Genomic DNA, 26,202 nt, shown 5'->3' with positions numbered 1-26,202 from the left:
CATATTGGTCCAGCCTCTTAAGAGTCCTTATCCGGTGGAACCGAGGGAAAGGCACTCTGCGATGTCGAGGCCTGAATGACCAGGCTCTCAGGCGTGGAGTGAGTGGTCAAGAAGGCGGGATCACCAGGCACCGGGCGATGCCGCCTAGCGACGTTCTTATGCACCGGAGCCCCCAAGGCCGGCCGCAACCAAGTACCCAAGAGGACTTCGGTAAGGGCCTCATTGAAAGGGAGCAGCGGCTCTGACAACGTAGATGCCATCTGGAGCACCTCCGTAAGGAGGTTGGTCTTAAGGGCCACTGTAGGGAGGTCGAGATGGAGAGCCTTCGCGGCTCGACACAGCACCATAGTTTTGAAAGCGCCCTCCTCCATTGTAGGCGGAGACGAGGCAAACCACATGTCAGAAGACACATCAAGTTCACCCGCATCTTGAAGGTCATCCATCCAATCCTGCTCGGAGTCACACTGCCGCGCAAGAGGGTCATCGGAGCCGTCCCAGTCCTCATCAGGCTCCGGGGTATAAGGAGCCGGCCGCGGCGGTAGGACCAGAGCAGGAGAGGGGGCCAGCGGCGCCAGGAGCGGCGCCGCCTGGTGCCGACCCGGAACCAGATGCCAATGAGGATCCCAGGTCGGAACGAAATGGTCCGAGAACCGGGGCAGGGGCGGGATAAACGGCACATTTACATTACATTCACATTACATTTACCTGCATTTGTCATCAGGTGGAAGTAATTTATGGCTCCATAACTAGGCCCAGATTCCTCTCCCTCAACAGGATCTGCAAATAGTTTTATGGTGCCTCAAGAAATGTATATAAAGGCACTCAAAACGATTGTACTTTGAGTCAGACCTTAGAACCGTTTCTGTATGCTGTACTGTTGGTTGCAGTGTTTAATTAAACCAACTGTTCCTGTTTTGCCAAAAACCTTGTCTTTGTTTTTTCAAGGTAAATTCTTATTCAAGCAACATTTTGGCAAGCCAGCCAGGAGAGATTGGTGCTTCAAACCAGACTGCAGCACAGGAAAGGACCCCGCTCTGATGGATTCACATCTGCCCAGCAAGGAAGGTGAGCAGACGCCACAATTGATTGAACGTTCTGCTGAATCCAAGGGGCAGAGGTTCATCCTGAAACCGCTGTCAGTTACAGCATTTGGCATAAGGCAAACTAGGAAAACTAGGAAAAAGCGCAACCAATTAACCTGAGCGCCCTGCCATGGCAGAAGTAAGACATATTGCTTATTTTATGTGTCTGAACTCAGTAGTCGCAAGGGGGCCTGGAGGCGATCCCATTGAGGTCATCTTTTTTCAATAGTCAACACACTAGGAAAGTTAAGTTGTTATTTGCTTGGATCACTGGGCATGACAGAGATGGTACGCTTGTCCCCTGGGTGTGATACAGGGGCGAGGCTTCACCACTTGGACCGCTAGGCGTTATACAGATGATACGCTTAGGGCCTGGGTGTGAAATAGGCCCAGTACCTTGATCTTATTTTTCAGTCTAAAAGGGTTTTCCTCGGTGCTACCGGTTTCTTAACACTGTTGGTATCTGAAAGAAGTGAGAGGTGTTATTCGCTTGGACTGCTGGGCGTGATAAAGATAGTAGGCATGACCCTCTGGGTGTGATATAGGCTGTAATTCGGACATTAGGGAAAATGTTGACCATGGAGATTAGGTGTAGCTTGTGCTACCAAGGAGGGCCTGTGGCTATCAAGTTGTTCCTCGTTTCAGCGTAAATTGTTATCTTTGTCCCGGAGGAGATATTGACAGAATATTGGGCTCACTTAGTCCAGTATACTGCGCAAAGCCTCCCCTTGTTATCAGATGGCATGCGCTAAGGAACTGGCTAAGGTATATTTTTAAAGTCATACTTTTTTTCATGTTCAGTTTTTTCTCTCTTGTTCTTCATTGTGGTTTTCAATTGATGCATTCTTGATGCTGTGGTGTTGGTAAAATGTTGCAACTGCATTTTTGTCTTGAATATTGTGTTTTGTTGTGACTCAAGGTGCTTATGAAGGCGCCACTAATTCTAACAACCGTTCTTATATTTTTCTGCTGAAGTCACATGTTTCAAACTAACAATTGCACTACCTTTCAGGTTGTGATTCTTCATGTGCCTGTGTTATTTGTGAAATGTCTATTCCGATGCTTCTATATATATAGTATTGACCTCTTAGAAGTGGGCGCAACCAGTAATCCCAGTGTATTTATTTTGTCTATCGAGCAGCATAGAATCTATTATTATTTGATCCTGAGAAGCTATAGCGTATCATTCCCTTAAAATGTTCCCAGCTATCATGGAGTCGCAGCTAAAGCACATGCAAACAAGGTTCCCCACACAGGTTAAAAAACTTAGCAAGTATTGCCGCGAATGGCACTCATACATTAAGGCACATGTGTTCCCCTGGCCAGAGGGATACATTCGACACTAACATAATCAAACACACGAGCACACACATTCAGGCCAAATATGTAGGGCAAAAGAAGAACAGAAGAGAAGCACTGTTAGAACTGTGGTCCATATTTGAGGAGGCCTAGAGCGCCAATCTGATCCTAGAACCCTCAAGTAAGGTGTCCGCACCTCCTCCGCCATATGTAGGAATCAAGGTGCTCTCTCCAATGCCTGCCATCCCTGTATAAGGTCATACCAATCCACTAGTCAAGGGAGCCGAAGGGTCCCCCACTGAACAACGAACTACTGTATCCAGATAAGGGAGGTCACCAGGCCCAGGCAATCCCAGCATCACCCCAGTCCAGTGCTAGAGCTCCCCGAAGCTCAAGCCCCCGTCCAACGCGTTCAACTCATTGAACCCCAGAAATGCTGGAAAAGTGCGCTCCCACCGGTTCAGGGAACACAGTTGGTTGACAGGGATATTCATATCGGGTCTGGACAGTGATACAACTAATGAGAGTGAGGAGGGCGGCCCCAGGTCCCCGGGATCTGACAACGAGAGTGAAGCTACCAGGTCAGCTTATGCTAGAAACCGACAAACACCCAAAAGCACACATATCCTACTGTCCACCGCAGGCCGATCGGAGGAAGACACCGTGGTCATGGTGCTTATGAACGAGGCACCATACAATTGCCTTGTGGACAAGGGGGCGACGAGGTCAGGACGACGGGAAGGGGCAGTCCCCATATCAAAGCACACTGCAACTATACAAGAAGTCTTGGGTATAGTGGCCAGGATACCCATCACATAACCACTCCTCCCTTGGAGCTTCTTCCCTCAAATCCAGGCAAGCAGAGCATTCATGCACTGCATGCACACAGGCAGGGACAGTCCCAGCTATTCAGACCCCCTTCACTGTGGCAGTTCTGGAGCATACAGGGAATTTCTTCGAACTATGTGGGTTAGCCCGGCAGTGGGTATGTCGCACAAACAACCTCCTTGTTGAAGCAGTCAAAAGAATTTTTAATATTACACTGAACCAAACACTAGCATTCCACACACACTACACAGCTCACTCTTACACAGAACATGGTATCAGCACATGACCACCGTAGGCGCCCAGACATCACCCAGGTCATGTTATGTCTACTCACTGACACCACATGCAATAGGCGCACACAGGCTTTACTTGTCCCAGAGATAGTCCAGAAAAAGAGAAATGCCTAATCTATCTGCACCTATGTAGGATTAGAGCCAAGATACAACATAACAGAGTTGTACCACATAGACTAGAAGTGAACATGACCCATTACAAGAACAATCCCACAACACTGTACCTCTTCAAAGATCCTAATGAGATTCTCACAAAGCTAGATAGTATGCGCAGGCGGGGCACCATAGGGAAGGTTACTGTCTGGCCCTTAGACTTTCCACAAAAGAGATTCTTAGCAAAGCCACTGCACCAGTGCACAAACACATCCGCTTTAGTCTGGGGTCCCAGGGTGGCCTATAGAGTGTCTGGGGCAGTCTTCGTTAATAACAAAAGGACGCCGGACATGGAGTTCCAGTGTAGGACCATCCACCTCGATGATACGAAGGGAAATGAGTCTCTTAGGGGAGGGTTAAACACCAGCATAGATGACCCATGTCAGGAAATATGGGATACTGAGATAGATATGTACACATGGGTCGAAGGGAAGGAGCAACCCCTAATTATACGGAAACTTACACTGTATTCCTCGTGTTTAAGAGGCAAAGGAACAATTCTACTTGGCACAAATAAGAACTGTGGCGCAACACTGTGCATACTGGACATGCAATGGGGCACCTCCATGCTGATGGATACGTACCAACAGTGCAGCAAATTTTCCTACACTCTACTCTGAGCTCGGCCTTAATGCAATCAAGGAAGAACTAAGAGCCATCTGCCTCATGGTGATGCAACATCGATATGTGTTGGACTTGATGACCACAATGGAGGAAGGGGTGATTGCCATGATCGGAACATCCTGTTGCTCGTTTATCCCAGGCAATGACATGGGCAATGGAACTTACCATCCAAGCACTGCATCGTTTTGCAAACCTGCATGCGTAAAGAGGGAGGGCCCCTGAACAGGACTGGTACATCAGTTGGTTTCCTACAAGTAGGGCTTTCCTGCTTTAAAAACGCAGACCTCCAATTTGGTAGAATGCAAGTAACTAGTTAAGTAGTCATAATTAGAACTGACACACGACAAGTCCCATATAATGTGACTGTCATGAAGTATGGGGTAAATGATGTAGTTGAAAATTCAACTAGACTGGAGAATGTTAATATTGATGTTGATATACGCAATGATACCTGTGTGCGTAAAAACGAAATCAAATCACGGTTTTTTAAATCACTTGAGATGACCTCTCCATCAACCCAGAGTCAGAAATACATGGTCAGGCAGACCCTGCAACCTAGGTCTGAGGCAAATGATTGACAGATCACAAGTGGAGTGGCATTTACGAGCAGAACAAACACGTCAACAGGAAAAACCCAGATTAGTCCCACAGATAGGCAGCGACAACACAATGGTCCAGGGAGATTGGCCCCAATAAAATGTGCATGGCCGGAGAAGCGCATTCCCAAAACATCATAAAGTTAGATGCCACATGAAGTTAGGAACTCTCAGCCAATTACATGCTCCCCATGCCGGACATCTGGACACATTACCTACTGGCCCTTATTGTGTACATGCAAGGTCAAGACTCACGTGCATTTGTCATCAGATGGGAGTAATTTATGGCTTTATGACTAAGCCCACTTTCCTCTCCCTAAACAGGATCTGCAAATTGTTTTATGATGCTCCAAGAAATTTATATCAAGGTGTTCAAAATGATTGTACTTTGAGTCAGGCCTCAGACCCGTTCCGGTATGCTGTACTCTGGGCCTCAGTGTTTAATTAAACCAACTGTTCCTGTTTTGCTAAACTACTCGTCATTGTTTTTTCAAGATAAATACATATTCAAGCAACAGTTCAGCAGGTGGGCCTTACAGTTGATTATAATCGATACCCCTGGCGATGCCTTGAAAGGGAGAAACTGTTGAGGTCACAGCCTTGCAGGTGAGGAAAGACTGAGCGAACGTGCTGGAGCTCTATTATCTTTAGAGCGATTTAGAGCAGAGTCAGCCTTCTCGCCGAAGAGGTGAGACCAGCCAGTACCAATAACCAAAGAGTAGCCCTTTTGGAGTACAGACGCCTCCAAAAGGAAAAGGAGAGGGGTATTGTGCTATGTGCCACACCTCTGCACTGCTCCTACAGGTGTAGGAAAGGGAAAGAAACACTTATTTATACAACTCTCACCCACTCTAATAGTGGCATGCTTCATCACCAGGTTCACCCGACTCAAAGGTCAGGGTGGGCTCGACCATATATCAGGGAGCTCCTATGAAGATTGTTAGTTAGGGGGCGTAAAACGAAAAAATTTCCTCTTCCACTCCCAAGGTTTCCCTTTATTAGTGGGGTGGAAGGGAAGGTTAAAACCAAAGACTATGTAGGGGTATTTAGGATGTAATGTTCCTATGACCCTAGTTCACCAACATGTTGCAGCCCTATACTCAAAGCCTAAAAAGGTCCCGGACTTACGTCAGTGTGGGCTCGTAAATACGTCACTCCCCCAATGACGTGTCTTATGTGTTTATATTGTGTGGCATGCAAAAAACTCAAAGCGTGCATGTAGAGTGTAATACTTGCCACTCAGGGTTGTACCTGTTAAGAAATTTTGTTGTGGACCTTTGCAATAATGTCGTACATCATTCAAGACGATACCAAAGGGGATGATGGACGGAGCGCATGAGCAAATCAAACACTCAGCCCCAGTCAACTGATCTGGGTTTAATCCATCATCATTCTTTAGCTCACTCCACCACCCCAGTTCAGACATGGCCATATGCTAATCAGTCTGACCCTGTGCCTCATGGGAACAGTTCAGCCCGAACTGCCAAGCCATGTCTTCCCTGGACCGGAAACAAGCATCCTGGGAATTTGAAATTTGCCCCCAGTGTTTGGCCACTACCCCTGCGGGCAATGCACAGTCTGTCCACTTACCAGAGCAACCAAATCGGTGGCACTGACTTATACACTCACATGGACACAAACCAAACATACCAACTGCAATACACGCAACTGCGTCTGCCTCATCATCTGCCCCGGTCAACTCAAGTATGTGGTTATGATGACTCGTCCGGTAAAAACCAGGATAACGGCACCGCAGTAACATCAGGTGCAAAAAGACCAATACTAAGATGTGTGCCCATTTTACATAAATGAGCCACACAGCCAATGACTTACATTGGACCATCCTGGAGTTCCACCCTCAAATACATAAAGAAGTCCTCTTCAGGAAACAGCAGAACTTGGGCTTCAGGCTCGCAACCCATGCTACTGGTCTGAACAATGACATCCCCTGAGATGAGCTAAACTAACCATGAGAATCAAGTCCTGCTCTTTCGTGTAGACAATTAGGGGTTCTATCCACAAGCCACATACTACAATGACTTTAGGTGTTTCACACAAATCGGAGACAATGGATAACAACCAGACTAAGCCTTCTTACCTCAAAATACCTTTGGAGCAACATACTACAACACCACATTGTTGCCATTCACTATACAAGCCTCTGATACATTACATCACTATTTCAGGTGTCACTCGACAAACACTGGTAATGCACAATTATCTGAGTGCGCATCCACAGAGAATCCACACTACCCAGGAGGAGCTAGGTCTGCTCGAACCACATCTTTAAGCATTGCCTGTATGCATATGAGCAACATCCCACAACACCGCAGCATTGTAGCTACTCACTTACATAAAGTATGTCTATTAGAACTGGGGGGTCTATAGTTGGCTGAGGCAGTTACCTTAGTCCAAATACGGACCCTTGCTTTAAGTCAGGGAAAGGAGGGACATCCTCTTTGATAACCCCCGCTCAACCCCTGGTAGCTTGGCACGAGCAGCCAGGCTCATCTTCAATGCAATGTGTAAAGTATTTGCAACCACACTCCCAGTGACACAGTGATAACACCACAAATGGACACCACACTGATGTATGAAAATAGCAGAATCTTTATCAAGAAGAAAAATACGTTAAGACCACACGATAATGATCCAACATAAGCATATTCGTAATATTTCATTTTGCCGGTTTTTATGTCAACAAACACTTGTAGGTTCTTGCGGTAATAATGAGCAGTTCACGATTTTCAAATGCAGTCCTTATGCTATGCTATGCAGTTCGTATCGTCAGACTAATGCAGTTCATAATGCAAGAATAATACAATCCTCAATGCAAGTAGTAAGGCAGTTCGTAATGTGAGAATAATTCAATCCTCAATGCACGTATCAGGCCGTTCGTAATGCAAAAATAATACCAGGCCAATCGATGCGACTAGCGCGGGCACCACTAGGCCCCAACCACAGACAACAGTCCTGAACTTCCGAGGGCGGCCCCGGTACTGCCGGGCAGGTCCAGGCTGCTCGAGGACTTGGCGCGTCTAACGCGATGCAGCGGGAGAGAGACGGGAGCACTCCTGTACTCCTCCTGTGCCTCCCCAAGCCACACACGCTTGCGGCTCCTGACCGGAGTCTAAGCCTTACCTGGGGGGATGAGTGCCTCTCTCTCTCTCTCACCCCGTTCATGGGACATCCTTCTGGGCACTCCCGATGACGACGCAACTCCGATAGAAGGCAACGCTGTAGCCGGACAGGTTACGGCGCTGCCTTCTCCGTTGCGGACGATCTTGGGCAGATTCCTCTTGCGAATAACGATCACGATTACCTCACGACTTCCTTTGCTTTACAAAATACTTCTGCACGTTGCGGCTCGGGATGGCGATCTTGATACGCAGCCTCTGTTACAATGACGGCTCGGGCCACAACAGCTGCACAGTAGCGTGGACGATGATTCACGCTGCGGGGGCACTGCAGTCACGGGGCACTTTTCCAACCAACACCACGGACCCCACGCAGTCTCAGGCTGCACACGCATAAAACGTCGCTGAGACTCGATTGCATTTTGGGCCACACAGTCCCGGGGCAATGCTTACGAAGGTCTCAAGCAGCAAAAAGCACACGGACAAAGCGTCGCTGAGACACACTTGGAAACTTTTATGTTCCCGAGTTTCCATAACAGGGAGCCAGCTCTCCTCGGGCCCTTGGGGACAATTACTTAGGGACACAGCAAAGTCAGTTCAAGCAGGGGGACGCAGCACACAGCAAAGTCTCTTAGCCTCTCCTTAGTTAAATCAGCAAACTGCAGGCCAGCCCCAGAACACACAGCAAGGGTCAGTTCTTCTCTTCAGTCTCTTCAGCTGTTCTTCCTTGGCAGAGGTTCCTCTTGACCACAAAGTAGTTTCAATTCTTTTCAGTCTTGATCAGTCCAACATTCAGGGGTTTCAGCTCTCATAGTTATACCCCTAAATGTCTTTGAAGTTTTTGTGTTCAGGGGGCACTGACCCCTGTCCAAATCAGTTCTTGGTGTCTCCCTGCCAGTGACACCTTTTCCCTTTGATAGTGGGAGTCTGGTTCCTCAATCACGCAGCAGGAGGTGGAGCCATTCTTTTTTGGCAGCAGCCCAGGCCTCTTCACCTCCAGGGGGCAACTCCTCCCCCCTACACTCCAGATGCAGATCAGCCTGGTGTGTCTCACCTACTCCTCCCTTGGGTCAAGACATTTCCCAGATCCTATCACTTTCAAATCCAGACAGTCATTCCAGAACCAGGCAGAGACACACAGAATTGTTAGAACAAAAAAAACAGCCACTTCTAAAAGCGTGGTTTCTAAACACACAATTCAAAAACCACCTTCACAAAAAGATGTGTTATTAAATTGTAAGTTCAGGAACACTAAACTTCACCTCTCCATCTTAAGCCTATGGGAAGATAGGCTGGAAACATTTTACACAGCCTTCCCCATTCTGTCCCATGGGCAAAATGGCCTTGCAACAGTGAAAAACGAAATGGAGAGTATTTCACTGTTAGGACATGGTACACACCTCAGTACATGTCCTACCTTTCACAGACACTGCACCCTGCCCAGGGGGGTACCTTGGGCGTACCATAGGGGTGTCTGATGTGCATGGAAAGGGAAGGGTAAGGCCTGGCAAATGGATCTACTTGTCAGGACAACATGGCAGTTAACAAACTGCGCGCACGCACTGCAGTGGCAGGCCTGAGTTCTCTCTCTTAAGGCTACTTGTGTGGGTGGCACAATTAGTGCTGCAGGCCCACTAGCAGCATTTGCATTACCAGCTCTGGCACACATAGTGCACTTTACTAGGGACTTTACTAGTAAGGCAAACATACCAATAATGGACAACCAATTACCATAACACTTTATACAGGGAGCACTTGCACTTTGACACTGATCAGTAGTGGCAAAGTGCCCAAAGCATCTAAGCCAGTAAAACGCAATCCATTACAGCATCAAAAATAGAGGAGGTAGGGGCAAAAATTCAGGGGTAACCACGCCAAGAAATACCAAATCTAACAATGTCCTTTAAGTGTTCCACCTTACTAGCCCCTTATATACCGACGTCGGGTTATAGGAGCAAGTCATTGGTAATAAACACCATCCTGTTTAGAGGTGCCTCAAAAAATCTGCATTCGCCAAGCACAGTGTGTGCCTCAGTATCGATATCTCACGACATTGCTTTTCTGCAACCTACCCAACTAAGTTTCCACACTTGTTTTTTCCCCCACTGACAGGAAGTACATACATAAAGACCTGTCCGGAGCACGTCCCAGTACGGGAAACAGAACAGGGGGCAGGGTTAGGAGAAGGGCTGGTCGCCACGCCGCCTCTCTGTGAGTATTCAACTTGGAAAGTGCACACCGCTGCTCCCGGTAAGAACACACCAGTCTAAATATGGCGTTTTGTTGTGTTTTGAACATTTCGCTCCCCCTCACAGATCGTGAACGAACAACGGGCTCTGCTAAATGCTCTGGTCAATTCTGACCTAACAGAGTGCCCTTTCCTTGTCCAATACGAGCAACACACACAGCGCATTTGCCACACCTGTTCTTGTCTATGTCAACCACTCCTTCTGGAGATAGGCACGTATGGCAGCACGATGTGCCGGACTAAAATGTGTGGGTGTGTTTGTGTGTCTTGTCTGTTTTTAACTAATGAGTGTTATGTACGCAGCCTCCGCCCTTAATGTCACGATTACCGGGACACCACCCGCATCTCGTGGACCGTCCGGTTCTAAGCACTTAAACGTTTTAATAATCTTCGGCATAGATGCAACTAAGAATCATTGCTAGATGGACAGTTAAATTGATTACCTGATAACATTTTATCATGCGTTCTTGAGTCTTTCTGTCCCGCCTTTCTACAATGTTTTCCTTGTATTGCTTTCTCTTTCAGGTCACATAATATGGGGTAAAACGTACCTTGTATTAGCCCGCAAGGCTGGTAACTACAGCATTTCTTCTCACCTAAGGCTCCAGCCCTGCAGTAGTGTAAGAGTGCAGACATTTTCCTATTGAACCGGTCCTGATGAATTGCTCAGAGACACCTTAGGGACTAACAATGGCAAAAAACATGTCGACATTTGCTCACAACACACACACACACCTATAGGACCATTGCCTCCAGACAGGGCCACATTGTTTTTAGTTAGGTTAGAAAGTCCCATGAATGAAATTTAGGCAATAGGGCCTCCCTAAACCTATTTTAACGCACTGTTCTGCACTTTAATACAATACGCACTTCACTCCACACACCCCCATGCACCATACGACTTCATCAAAAAGATCTCCGCCAAGGAGCCCCTTTGCGGGTGCCCGCTTGGCATTGCAGCACCGGCCAGACGAGGAGCAGGCCCAAATGTTGAAGCATGACAACTTTCGGTGTGTGTGAGGGCACTTCCCCCAAAAGGATGTTATTCCACAGACCTGAACACACTCACTTCTTCTTAGGAACTGCACACCATCTTTGGTATAAATGGCTTACTTATGATACCACAGATAAGGCTTGCATTCTTTTACCAAAAAAAGATCAACGCAAGTACTTTATGATTCCGAAAGAAATGTATAAACCTCTGTTCACATTGATTTTACTTTGACACCGTCCTTAGACCCGCTTCTGTAACTGTGCTCCTGGCTGAAGTGTTTAATTAAACTAACTGTTCCTGTTTTGTCAAAAGCCTCGTCATTTGTTTTTTCAAGGTAAATTGATATATAAAGCAACACTCTCCAACAGTTATACTGCCAACCTCCTTCCTCTCCCTGGGCCTTCCCAGTCTTGGAAGGAAAAGTCTTACATATACCACAGCACAAACTTTGAGAGTAGGATTAAGGCAGTAAATGCACTTTTCTTGTAGTATAAATTATTTTGTATCCACAGGTATAAAAAAATTAAAACAGAGACTCTCTGTAAGTCATGATGATAGCTGGTGACAGAGATAAGGAGTTCTCAGGCCCAGAACAAGGAATATAGGTTAAAAAAGTACTTGCAGTACTCTGAAAGATTAAGATAGGGCCGGTTAGGTCCCAAGGTAGACCATAAAAAGGAACCAGATAAGGTAATTGAGTGGATAGGGCAGAGCTATCCTTGGGAATTCCTTCACACAAGCCATGTGGTACAAATGGGAGCTGTAATGGCTTCTAAGGGCAGTAGGAGAGCCAGGACTTCCACCTCAAAGGCTGAAGCTCAGGTTGCTTCAAATGAGATGGATATGCTACAAAACAAATACTATTGTGAAAGCCTCTGTCGGTTTACTGCTATTTAAGATTACCAGGGATTCCCTGCTTTATATTGTGCAATGATTCAAGCAGGTGAATATATATGTAAGATCTAATGCCGGAGAAATGTTCTCCACTGATGCCCAATGTTGTATATGGATTAGATGATTCATGTAGTCCAATATGTCGAATCCACGGTCATATGATAATAAACACCTACTCCAGATTTTAAAAACCCAGACTGGATTATTTTCAATGTGAGATTTTCAACTTGAAATTACCTTTTTCTGGACATATTGCTGAAGGTAGACATCCAGACTATCTTTACGTGCGTCCTTTAAAATTAAATGTGTTTAGAAAAGCAATTATTTTATATTTTTTAAGGTTAAAAGAGCACCGGTCAGGTGACCGAGACCAGGAACTGGGAGCAGAGACACTGCCGACATTTGCATTTCCCATCCCGACTCCACTGTTTTTGTTTTAACAGCGGGAGCGCAAGCGGTTCTTACCCCGTCTTTGTCTATCTCGGTCCAAGTCCATTGTGAAGTAACAGTGGGACTGCGGGGGCATTATCTACTGCTACCTGTGTATTTGGCCCAATACCGTTGTGCTGGACAGCGGATTTACATTGGGGAGGGGATTATCTCGCTTGGCGAGGTACGCTGAGAAATAATTAAGCAAAATGGAAATACGTTATCGCTGTGATCTGAACAGCGTTTTTACGTTACCGCTTGTGCTTGTGCTGTCACCAAAGGTTTCAGGATATTGTTCATTCCTTTCTCAGGAGAACTGAAGTATATGTTTATTTTGACTTTTCTCTCCGAAGGCTAGGAGCAGGGACTGCTGAGCCTCTTCCGCCAGGGGGTGCGTGCGCCATTCAACAAGGATCGCGGCCGGCGTAAGCTATTGAAGTTGCTGACGGATGTTCCTTCCTCAAAACTTACGCTGTCACCGGCCCGCGGGCTGCCTCTGATAGGCTTCTACCATCGACACATTGCGGAGAAAGCGAGAGATGGTGGAGGGAGATTAGAGATGCTCCGGAGCTGAGGAGGAAGCTGTTGACCAAGGGAAAGGTTGAAGCATATGCAAGTCTCATTTAGATTGCAGCCTGGCAGCACCAGAGAGGAAAAACAAGTGCCCTGAGACGCAGCGCAGAATCACCAGGGGCCCAGCTGAACCGGCGATCCAGGACCACAAGCCCCAGGAGTCTGAGGGGCAGCGCCTGCAATGGTGGACCCGCCCCTTGAGGTAACGGACAATTCACACAGGCCCCACATCCCGCCACGCTAAAGCCCGGGCAAAGGGGGGGGGCGTCTGTGGCCGTCCGGGGCAGGACGTGGCAGGGCAGGGCCACGGACCTTGGTGATTGACGCAGAGACTTATCCCTTTCTATGTGAGATATTTTTTACGTATTTAGTTTTAAATATTTTGATTAATTTTTCTCTATTTTCATTTTTGTGTGTTTCGTGACAGCCTGGCCGTGTCTGTTTTAATATTTGTGTAGCAGGTTGTGTTTGTGTTTGTAAGTATGTCCAAACTAAAAACCTCTAAATCCTCTGTAGCTCCAGCAACACTAGATAATTACTTAAAGTTGTTAACAAAATTAATAATGAACGTCGACTTTCCCTAAGTCGGGGTAGTCCCCCTGATTCCCCGTCTATCCTGTCCACCTCTCTAGGTGTACCAGTGTCAGATGTTAGCTTTGACCATGGCTTACAGGTGGTGACAAATAGCGATGACTTAGTGTCACCGACCCTTAACAAGGCTGTGGTAAATGATCCCTCTGATACCCCTGGAGAATTTTCCCCGGCGTGTAGTTGTCAGGGCTTGTTGGAAAATACCTATCAAGCGAGGGGGAAACAAAAAGGTCAAGATAATTCAATCCCCACCCAAAAGCATAGCTAGGGGGGAGGAGACCCTAGAAAAGAACGGTTCAGCCCAATTGAATTCCGAGCAAATCAATTTGCTGGTTAGCATCATTGACGCTAAATCATCCTACCGCTGGTGGCTAAAGTAGATCAGATTTCGAAAGAAGTAACTAGATTGGGTGACCTTTTGGATACCCACATTACTCGGGCTGGCACCCCCATGGCCTCTGATGTAGGTAATAATGTAAGGAAAGATGTAGTAATTCCATCAGATGAGGGGATTAAGGCTAACCAAATAGTTATACCAGTTCAACAGCACACTGTGAGCCAAGAGAACCAGGCTACTACAGCAGCTGAAAGTAATGCAGGTTGGACGGAGGTGAGGAGAAAGGGTTCTATCAATCTTCCGCCAGATTGTGCCCCCTATGTGGTTGTTTTAACTAACGTTCCACGGGTTGACTCACTTATGACCCAGTCCCAGTATGAATCTCATGATTCTCTGAAAAATAAAACTGTTTCTTGGCTGCATAAGCAATGCGGGTTCCCAACGGCCTTTTCTAATGATATATTAACTACTAGAAGGGTCAACTGGGTTGGTAATTCTAGAAAGAATTGTAGGGGCGACTGTGTTATTATTAATTTTAAACACCCTCAACACGTCGCTACAGTCCTGCTCAGAGCAGCTTCCCTACCGTTCACTGACAATGGTGTCTGTGCACGCCCGCTTGGCTTCTTCTATAGCCACCTTATTAATATTCCTCCCAATGATAATAACCATCTATGGCTACCCCCGCCCATTCAGCGGCTGGGTTTAGCCATCCCATTGCACAACCGGTTTCATGCCCTAAACAGCTTGGATTCTAACGACTGACTCAGCCCGGAGAGCCCGATACCCTCGGGTGAGGCTATTAACAAGCGGGTTACCGAAACTACTAATGATATCTTGGTCTCGGAGTCAACCAGGGTGGAGGATTCTCCTGATAATGATTGTAGGGGTTCATCTAGTGGAAATCAAAGGGAGGAAAATAATCCTAGTGTAATTGTTACACTAGATAGGACCAACATAAGGGGTAAAGGAATAATTTTAGCCAGCTGGAACGTCGCAGGATTGAAATCCAAGGGGAAGGTTCTGGGCTGGCTGAATTTTATCAACAGCTATGATATTGTATGTATCCAGGAGACATGGTGCAGGGAAGAAGTTAATTATGAGGGGTTCGCTTCATACAATTTGGTGGCGAAGGCTACTGGGTCGGGCAGAGCTAAAGGTGGTTTGCTGATATTAGTTTCAATCCACCGCCCAATTCGAGTAAAAAAGGTATATAACAGTGGGAGAACATGTTCAGATTCTTTGGTTGTTAGAAGAACAAGCCCATAACATCTTATTGATAAATTATTATAATAATATTTTTGATAGTTCCAGGGATGTAGTCGTCCGTGATTTGGCTAGTGCCATTGAAAATATAAACCTAGAAGTTAATGTCTTTTTTGATTTTGTCTGGGTTGGTGACTTTAATATCCCATTATGTGAACTGTCAACTGAAAAAGTTTGTGGATTTACCAATGATGTGGGAGTGGATGACCTGCATTTTTGTCATAACAACTATGGAGATGTACTAAATTATTTTATGGGTTACTATGATTTAGAAATTCTAGGTCTCCCAAAAGAGGAATCTGGACAAATTATCCCTACTTTTAAGGGCCATCATTCTTGCTCAGTTATTGATCATGTGATCGTTTCTTCTAATATTATTTCTTGCTGTGCTCCCCCCAGGATTGAAGTAACCACTATAAGCGACCACAACTGTATTATTTTGGAAACAACTTTGTGGGGTGATAGTTGTGTTAAAGTGGGCGCTTTGGTCTCCAATATAGAACCACATAGACCAAATGGTGTTCGTATGAGATGGGTAGGGGACAAAGCAAGTGATTTAATTGGTGAGGGATTGCTTACCTAATATTAGCCTTATTTTTGATAATAGTACTGATGAAACACAGGTTTTAAATGCTTTTAAGGATATTAACAAAATTATCGAGGCTCGATTCACTAAACCTAAGGGTGGCCAGCGTAGTAATGTACCAAGATGGTTTGATCATATGTGTACCCGTTTATTAACTGAATTAAAACTTGCTCTTGCTAAAAAGCCTAGGGACACTGAATCTGTAACCAAATTAAGGCTAGAATATAAGCTTGCCCTAAAGCGGAGGAAGAGTGAGCTACAGCAGACGGCATGGGACTCTCTTAATCAAGCAGCTGAATTATCTAACAGTACTTTCTTCTGGGCTACTGTTAACTCTCCTTTTCTTAAGGATGAGAATATTCCAATGTTAACCTCTAACGTCCCGAGCGACGGCTGGGTTGCCCATTTCGCAAATATTTTTGATTCTAATAGCTGTATGGGCACTTGCCAGAATAGATGGCCTGTCTTACCCTTGAATATTACAGTCAGTGAGGTAGAATCTGGCATTTGTGCCAGCAAGGGGGGGTGAAGGCTCAGGGCCCGGATGGGGTTCCCATTGACGTGTACAAAACAGCCCCCGAAATGTGGAGCCCTCTGCTAGCTACAGTTTTTAATGCTGCTATATGTACTGAGACCCCCGAAACTTGGGGGGAATCTATTATTATACCAATACATAAAAAGACAGCAGGTCTGATGTAAAAAATTATCGACCGATCTCTTTCCTTGATTCATCTGTCAAAATCATGAGCAGAATCATGTTAGCGAGGTTAGAGTAATGGGCCGAGCAAGAGGGTATCCTAGCTGACAGCCAGTATGGATTTAGAAATGGCAGGGGCACACTCGATCAGTGCTTAAATCTTGATTTATTGATCGGGAAATACACTGAGGCTAAGCCAGGCTATCTTTACCTCTGTTTTGCAGACCTTAGCAGTGCCTTTGACATGGTTGACCATTCGATTTTATGGTCAACATTGTTACAGTTAGGTGCTCCAGAAGGTATCATTTATTTTCTCGCTAGACTGTATGGGAATTTAAAAAACCTGTGTGCGTTTTGGGACTAAAGGAGAATGCACCCCAAAATTTAGTGTAAAAAGAGGTATTAGACAGGGCTGCGTACTGGCGCCCTCCTTTTTATCTTATTTAATAACGGAATCGACGCAATTTTAAAAACAATTAAAGCAGATGTCCCGGGGAGGAGCCTAGCGCTTGACCAAGATGGCCGTGTGAGCTCTGAGCTCCCGAGACCCTCGCGCCCTCCGTCGACTATCCTGTCTCTAATCCTGTCTGTATGCATGGCATCGTGTAGATGACCTGCCAGGGAGGCGATTGATGCTACCCGCGGTCGGATCGCCCGCCGGGAACCGGAGTTATGCATGGCGGAAGATTGCGGCCTATCTCCGAGGAATGCCAGGGGCTAGAGTCGGCAGGACGCCCGACTTCTAGTTGAACAACAACGGCCAGGCAAGGTGTGAACTGTCGGATGGAGGTCCCCGTCCTTTCACTTTCGCTTTCTCTCCCTTTGTCTGCCCTGCCCCTGGAGAGCTCTTGGTGGCTTCATTCTCCTTTGGACGCTCTACATGCTACTCTGGCGGCCCATTGCAGAACTGATCACTCCTGATTCCTCTCGCTGAGGGAGGGCCGTCTTATCTGAACCGACCTGCTTGGTACCAACCATGTCGGGCAAAGCAGAGGTGGATCGGCTGAAGCCTAAATCTACCAGGCGGGGTGCCTATACTCAGGTCAATAATATGGACCGCTATGCTCTGCAGAAGGGATCACCGAGTGGGTCGAGCCAGTCGCCAGATACCCAGAAGGAGGCCTCGCCCTTGGCCCCGGAGCTCTCGCTGCAGGATGTCATGGGCGCGATTGAAGGGATGCAGACTTCGATTGGGAGGCAGTTTGATGCCCTGGCGCATAAGGTGGATGCCATCTTGGTGGATGTCAACCTGATCCGTGCGGACTTGGGCAAAACGAATGAACGGGTTAAAACCCTGGACCTCAAGACTACGGGCCTCACCGATGATGTCGCGGAACTGCAGACCGAGGTTCGTAAGCTGAGGACCGAGAGTGATCTCGCCGCCCGCAGGCTGGAGGACTTTGAGAGCCGGGCCAGGCGCAACAACGTGCGCGTCATTGGGGTCCCGGAGTCCTCGGATGAGGCTTCGGTTGACCTGCTCGTCGAGGACTTGGTGCTTAATCACCTGCAGCCTAAGGGTCTTGGGAAGTTCTTTGCGGTTGAAAGGGCCCATAGAGTGCCGGGTGGGAGGCCCAAGGTGGGAGCCCCACCGAGGCCGATTGTCGCCCGGCTCTTTCATTTTCGAGATCGGGACGCTATCCTGCAAGCATCGAGGGTGACGGGCCCGGTCCCCTTCCAGAACGCGTCGGTGAATTTCTATCCGGACTTCACCCAGCAGGTGCAGAGGCAGAGACAGGGCTTTCTGGGGGTGAAGAGGCGACTTCGGGAGAGGGATCTGAAGTATGCCATGCTCTTCCCTGCCAGACTACGTGTGGTGTACGAAGATCGGACATTCTTCTTTGAGTCTCCTGTTATGGCCGATGAATGGCTGGACGCTTTGCCCCGGCGGCGGACGGGAGAGGATACTGCCGCGGATGGGGACAGTGGCCGGGATGGGCAAGGCTGATTTCTCGGAGCCGGTCTGACTCGATTTGACTTTATTTGATGACTTGATTAGAGTGCAGTAAATGCGGAGGGTTGCGGGAGGACGAGGGGAGCTCTTTCCTCCCTTAAGGGTGCTTTTTGTAGATGTTGGGTTTTGTAGGGCGACAGGCACACTGCAAGTTGGGGGGGCTTTGTAAGCTGCAGCAGGGGTGCAGGGTGGGGGGGATGGTTGGGATTTTGGGGTTGTTGTTGGGGGGTCTGTTTCTGCAAGGCGTAGTGATCATCTTCGGTATTGTCCCATGGTGGCTCTTCGGGGGGGGGGGTGGGCCTCTTTGTGTTTGGGGATGGGGGGTAGAGGTTTAAGTGTTATTAGCTGGAATGTTAATGGTTTGGGGGATCGCATTAAGCGCGGGATAGTTTTGCAACACTTGAAACGGTCAATGCCAGATGTTGCCCTACTGCAGGAGACACACCTTATAGGTAACACGTGCTATGCTCTTAATAGGAAGGGTTATAAATTCATAGCTCATTCGGGATTCTCCTCCGGGGCTAGGGGTGTGGGCATCCTTGTCAGGTCCTCGCTGCCATTTGAGGTGGACTCCACCGTTGTTGACGATAGGGGGAGGTTTGTGGCGGTGGCGGGGAGGTGGGAAGGTAGAACTTTGGTTTTAGTTTCGGTTTATGTCCCTCCAGCCCTGCAGGCCTCCACGTTTGTGGATCTGGGTAGGGCCTTGCTGGATCTCCCGGGGGGTATGTTAGTGGTAGGGGGGGGACTTCAATGCTGTCGGCTCTGGGCTGCTGGATAGGCACCCGCCCAGAGACACAGGGGGGGGCTCAGAAGTGGCTTCCAGACTTCCTAGACACACTCGGCCTGATAGACTGCTGGAGGCTCCGACACCCCACACAGCGTCAATACACCTTTCACTCCGGGGCGCATGGTAGCCTTTCTAGGATTGACTATCTGCTCACTTTGGCTGTGCACGCCCCTTTGGTTTCTGAGGCCAGGCACATGGCGCGTGGCATATCGGACCATTCGCCAGTGTGGGTCAGGTTGGATGTCGGCCGAGAGGGAGGGGGAAGGGTGGCTCCTATTAACCCCTGGTACTTTCGAGATTCCAAGATGCGCAGCGCACTGGTGAAGACAGTTGATAATTTTTTCAAGGATAATCAGGGGTCCGTGGACTCGGCAGTGTCGCTCTGGGAAGCATTTAAGACCGTTCTGCGAGGGGAGGCCCTCTCACTTGTAGTGGCGGCCAAGCGGCGGAGAGATGGCGAGGTTATGCAGGTGGAGGAGGAGATCATGGCTTTGGAAGGAGCGCTAGAGGAGGAGGTAACAGCGGCCTCACTGCATGAGCTGAGCTTGAAGCAAGCCGAGTATAAGGACCTTGTGACAAATGCCGCTAAGACCCTCAGTAGGGAGCAGCAGGGCCGCCTGTATGATGTTGGTGACAAGGCCGGGAAGCTCCTAGCTTGGCTGGATAAAAAAGAACGGGTTAATAGAGTAGTGCCGGAGCTGACGGGTGAGGGGGGAGAGGTGATTGTGGAACCTGAGGGGATTGTCCAGTGTTTCTCGGACTATTTCCGTAAGGTTTATGCCTCAGTGTCGGATAGGCCGCCCGGGGACTCGCGTGACCTCTTGCGGGATATCGCTCTGCCCTGTCTTTCTGATGTAGATAGAGATGATCTTGATGGAGACTTAACGGTCGATGAGGTGGCGGGAGCTATTCGCGCGCTGAACTCGGGCAAGGCCTCGGGCCCGAATGGCTTGCCGATTGACCTGTATAAATTGTTCCCGGATAGGGTAGCCCCTCACCTGCGCGCCATGTTTGTGGAGGCGCGGGGGAGTGGGACCCTCCCGTTGGACCAGAGGCTGGCGGCAATTGTTGTGATACACAAAGATGGTAAACCCCGAGATAAGTGTGCCTCATATAGGCCCATATCACTCCTCAACGCCGAGCCGAAGATCCTGGCTAAAATCCTGGCGGGCAGATTGGTCAGGGTACTTGGAGACTTGATTCACCCGGATCAATCCTGTTTTATTCTGCATCGCAACACCGCGTTGAACCTTCGGCGCCTTCATGGGGTGATCGCCAGGGCTGGCACGATACGAGAACCGGCTATTGTGGCGTCTCTTGATGCCACGATGGCCTTCGATACGGTGGAATGGGAGTATTTGTGGACTGTGCTAGCTAAGTTCGGCTTTGGCCCTGGTTTTGTGAGCTGGGTGAGGTTGCTGTACGAGGGACCCCTTGCGAGCGTGGTGGTAAATGGTCGGGCATCGACTCCGTTCCGGCTTGGGAGGGGGACTCGGCAGGGCTGCCCCCTGTCGCCTCTGTTGTTCGCCCTTGCTCTTGAACCTCTGGCGGCGTGGATACGCTGGCACCCGGATATACGTGGCCTTCGGTGGTCGCCCGAACACGAGGACCGCATTTCGCTATACGCTGATGACATCTTGTTGTATCTTGCCTCGCCCAAGAACTCACTCATAGTGGTCTGTGACGTTCTTACATCCTTCGGTAGGAATTCGGGCCTCGTCATCAACTGGAGTAAATCGTATTTATACGCCCTGAGTGGTGAGGTTCCGCCGGTCCCGCGAACTTGCTCGATCCAGATTGCTCAGCAGGGCTTCGTGTATCTGGGGATCTTTATCTCCATGGACCCCGCTTTGCGGTATGAGAGAAACCTGCTCCCCCCCCTGGCGCGCCTGCAGCGGGATGTTGAGGGCTGGCGGAGGCTGCCGCTCTCCCTCGTCGGGCGCGCTGCCTTGTTCAAAATGATGTCCCTTCCTCGGTTCCTCTACGCATTGCAAAACACTCTAGATTGGGTGCCGGCCAAGTACTTTCGGGAGGTCGAAAGCCTCCAACGGACGCTGTTGTGGGATGGGAGGCCGCGGATAGCGATTGCTAAATTGACGCTTCCATGGTATGACGGGGGCGCTTCCAGACATCCGACGCTATTACTGGGCCACCCAGTTGTCCGCGATTAACCACGGTTTCTATGGCCCGGCCCTCAGCCCTGGTTATGCCATGGACAGATGGTTGTTGCGCGGTGGGAACTATCTTAGGGCGTTGTACTCGCGGTCCCTCGACTCATCCCTCACGGGGCCCACTGGGGTGGCGGTGCGTGTATGGAAGATGGCGACTGACTCTCTGGGCTGGAAGGATAGGCTCACCTTAGCTGCCCCGTTGTTTGAATCTGAAAGGTTGGGTAGGCTTTGGCATACGAAAGGGTTTGATAAATGGGATTTGATCGGCATTTCCAGGGTTGGAGATATGCTGATTAAGGGTAGGGTGAAGTCCTTTGAAGAGTTTCAGAAGTAGTATGAGTTGGGGGTGTCTGAGTTTTTCCGATATGTTCAGGTGCGTCATGCCCTGCGGTCAGTCCTTGTGGAGGGTGAGAAGGTACCTGAGTCCTCTCCTTTGGAGGACCGGATCCTTGATGGCCATATGCCGGAGAGCACGATCTCGCTCATCTACAAGAAACTGATAAATGTTCGGGCTGATGTGCTACTGGGGCTGCGGGACCAGTGGACTAGGGACGGACTCGAGTTGGACGATGAGGACTGGCAGTCTGCTGTTTCCTCTCCTAAGGAGGTTGCGATCCCGTCGCGTCGGAGGCTGGTGCAGCTTAAGATCCTGCATCGAGTGTATGTGACGGGGCCGCGACTGGTTCATATGGGATTCTCTGAGGAAGGCCTATGTAGGAGGGGATGCGGTATGGTGGGTACTTTCCTACATATCATCTGGGAATGTGGTGTCATCACGGAATTTGGGAGGCGAGTTCATGCGGTGATGGGGGAGGTGACGGGCATTGCCATGCAGCCGGAGGCGCGGTGTTGTCTCCTGAATGTCTGGGGGCCCACTGACCATGATGAGGCACAGACCCAGTGGGTGACCCTGGGTAACATGGTTGCTAAGAGGGACATCGCGCGCTTGTGGGGTTCCGGGGGGCCCCCCACGTTAACTGCGTGGAAAGAAAATATGGACTGGAGTATGCTCAGGGAGAAGACAGTATATTGCGCCAGAGGCCGCCCTCGGAGGTGGCATGCCATCTGGGGGCGGTGGAACCAATACAGGGGGGGGATATGTCTTGCCCCTGATCTGGATCCCCCCGAGGAACAGCTTTCTTCTTGACCTTCTTTCCAGCTCCGTATGTAGATGTGATGGTTAGTTGACCTCTTGGGCCTCTGCTTTTCCCCCTTTTTCCTCTTATCATAGTACTGTGACCGTTAGATGATTGGGGTCCGGCTCCCCCTGAGGGGCTACCATTGTGGGCATTCAGAGTTGTTGCCTTGCTGGGGTTTGTTGTGTGTTGTAATTATTAAAAATGGAACCTTCTCACTGCTCCTTCAATGTACTGTGGACGATTCTTTATACTCTCCTAATGAAGCTGCCGAACCTCCGGGTTGTCGGCTGAATAGCTGTGTCCAGATTCTTGAAGAAATAAAGGTTTTATAAAAAAAAAAAAAAAAAAAAAAAAAGCAGATGTCCCACAGATCAAAGGTTCCCCTGTGCCAGTGTTATTGTATGCTGATGACGCTGTCTTGCTTTCCACAACTCCATTAGGATTACAGCGCTTGATTGATAGATTTTCTACCTTTATTAAGGAAAGGAAGTTGACTATCAATAAGAGTAAAACGTACATCATGACATGTGGGGCTAAAAGCAAAAAGAAAAGCAAAGTTTTAAATTCCTTTTTTATAGATGAAGACAAGGTGCATCTAGTGGATACTTTTTGCTATCTTGGTATAACCTTCTCTAATGATAGAAAGTGGCTCAATGAATTTAAAAATATTCGTATTAAAATGGCAAAAAATGCCCATGGTGTTTTCAGATTTGCTGCGAAGATTGGGGACCGACGTACCAGGGACATGCTTAAGATCTATCAAGCTAGGTGTGTTAGTATTGCTCTGTATGGGGCGGGTGTCTGGGGAAACTTTCATGCTCATACTTTGCAGTTGGAGGAAAATGCTTTTTTTAAAAAAAACTCCTGTCACTACCATCTACTGCTTGTACTGAGCTTACCCATCGAGAGCTGGACACTAATTTTCTTACTGATCAACTATCTTTGAGTCCACTCATGATCTGGCGCTCTATCTGGCTCTAGGAAGAAAAATCTTTTAATAGATCGCTCATTGAGGATTGTCTCTCGTTGGATAAATTCCTAAATATACCCTGGTTAAATTATGTTGTTAGATGTTTTTCAGAGATATTTAATTTAAACATCTTGGTGGACCCTAATGCAGCATCTTTAATACCGTAACAAGAGCTGAAAATAAATTTCTTGGCATTTGCTGCAAGGAAACGGGCTATTGCTAATGGTTCCCTATCTACTGTTATGTTTTATAATAATCACAACATTGTTGAAGGTTTACCCATTTATCTAGTATGGGTGACAAGGCCATCCCATAAGTTTGTGCTGACCAGACTGATGTTTGGTATAGCTCATCACTTAGTGGCACTGCCAACACTTAAGAAACATCGGCAGGGGCCCTGCATGTGCGATGGCGTCTCCAAACAGAGCACTAAGCACGTTCTCTTAATCTGTAAACTGTATATGAATTTCGGTATTGCCTATTTAAAACTTATGTTTTTTAAATTAAATATGGTGTACGTACAGTTAAGCAGGCTATGAGCTTAATCTTTAACTTACAACATGTCGATATCTGTTTTTTTACTGCTATGTTTTTAACCCAATCTATTAAGGCCAGGAAAAGTATGTGTTTTTAACCTATTATATTTGTAATATTTAGGTTTTGTCTGCAAACTTGTTGTACCTGATACCCAAATGTATGTTTTATTCTTTTTTGCTGTGCTTTTATGGTCATTTTATATGTACCGAATAAAGCTTTATGAACTGAACTGAGTCCAGAACTTTCTTAGTGTGCTTTAAAAACTGTGAGAAAAACCAAACAGACTTACCAGATTTATCTTTTTTAGACGCTATCTGATTAACAACATAAAGGTTAAGGAGATCCAGACTAATTGCAGAATTCCTGGATGGGGACAAAGAAACTTCTAAAAGCTTCATCTTGGATTTTAGCTTCTTTTTTTCAAAAAATTCCTGCAAAAAAATAATAATAGTGATCTAGATATGCAATATCATTCTTATACAATTACATATAAAACTAGGAGGCAACTCCTTTATCAGTGTGGGAATTTGTCAAGTATATTTTTTGTAACAGCATGCTGAAACATCTTGAGGCAATTACAGCATTCAACACTGAAATGAACAGAAAGCATTTAAATAGATCTGATATTGTTATTGATGTTAACAATTCTCATGTTTCACATGGCTAGTTCTAGCAACCTATCTACAAGCTACAATGACAGAATTATTTTTTTTTTTTAATAAACTATAAAGGCAATTTACCTTAAAATATTACAAGCTAAAGCGAAATATTTCTGAACACATTTCAACAACCATTTGTAATAGAAAAAATTAAGAAAATAAAGGTAATAAAGCTAATAGGAAGAAGAATGAAAAGGCTAAAAACATTTACACTGATCCTTGAAGGGAGCCTGCAGTATCACTGTCTAATCATGCCGTGCAGTGGAAGGTATCTCAGGTCTCTTTTACAGCTTCAGTACTAAGGATACCCGATCACAGCATTTGATCAGTTTTCTTAATATTCTGAGTGGAAACCCTTCTTACATAGGCACATTTTTGACTTCCCTAAACATTTATAGGAAATACAGGAGGTGTTTTGTCAGTGTGAGACCAAGTTTGGCTATATGCAGAAATGTTTGGCTTTCAGGAATACCTCCTGTCATTGATCCTTCAAGAAAACACCATAAGAAGTATAAGCACAAACAAGGCTTTAAGGTAGCCTCTTTCATCCAAAGGTTGATGTCTTTTACTGATCTGCCATTGCTTGGGTGAGCTGTCCTTCAAGATTGTGGCATTTCATGGTTTGTTACAATGGCCAATTTATATTCCTATTAGAGTTTGGTGTGCAGGATGTCGTCCTTTTGTTAGAGTGCACATGTAAAATGATAATGAAGTGACTGTGTTCTTTGATGAATTTACTTTGTTTACACATACAGCACTTTAGTTACTGAGCGATGGCTGTTTTGTTTAAGAAATAGGTGCTGAATGGGAAACATAGCATTATGTATGAAGTTGGAATGCTTGGACTAGTATTAGTGACCGATAAAGAAAGATTGTGTTAACTAAGACCAGGTACATTCATCAGCATCCTGATCAAAGCATTCAAACAACATTTACATCTATACTTTTTCATTCACTGTTTTGGGTAGTGTTGGACTTGGCCCTTTTTGCAGGGTCATCCCTAAACTTTTGGCCTTCCTCCTGCATTGTTTCTGACCTATTGTTGGCTGTTTTATGACTCTGGGCACTTTACCACTGCTGTTCAGTGCTAAAGTGCATATGCTCTCCCTATTTAAAATGTGTATGTTGGTTGGATTCCATGATTGGCTTATTTGGTTTACTGTCAGACCCCAGTAAAGTGCACCCGGAGTGCCAGGGCTTGTAAATACAAATGCTGCTGGTGGGCTTGCAGCACTGGTTGTGCCACCCACAGAAGCAGCCTGGTAAAATGTATCTAAGGTCTGCCATTGCAGAACCTGCGTGCAGTCTGGTACTGTCATGCTGACTGGGCCAGTGCACCCACTTGCCAGTCCCTAAACCTT

At 47.3% G+C, this 26,202-nt stretch overlaps 1 protein-coding gene across 2 annotated transcripts in view; it reads right to left on the bottom strand.

Moving 5' to 3' along the window:
* Positions 1–26,202, bottom strand: part of REDIC1 (regulator of DNA class I crossover intermediates 1) — a 960,655-nt gene that overhangs the window by 857,241 nt on the left and 77,212 nt on the right. For both annotated transcript variants that reach the window (XM_085654103.1, XM_085654104.1), the window contains one exon: positions 24,472–24,613. In XM_085654103.1, the coding sequence (XP_085510229.1) occupies positions 24,472–24,613 (142 nt within the window). The remainder of the gene's footprint in view (positions 1–24,471; positions 24,614–26,202) is intronic.

This window comes from Triturus cristatus, chromosome 4_1, assembly GCF_964204655.1.
Source record: "Triturus cristatus chromosome 4_1, aTriCri1.1, whole genome shotgun sequence".
NCBI classification, from domain to species: domain Eukaryota; kingdom Metazoa; phylum Chordata; class Amphibia; order Caudata; family Salamandridae; genus Triturus; species Triturus cristatus.
Note: the sequence above shows the minus strand (reverse complement) of the source record. Positions and strands in the feature narration are given on the sequence as shown.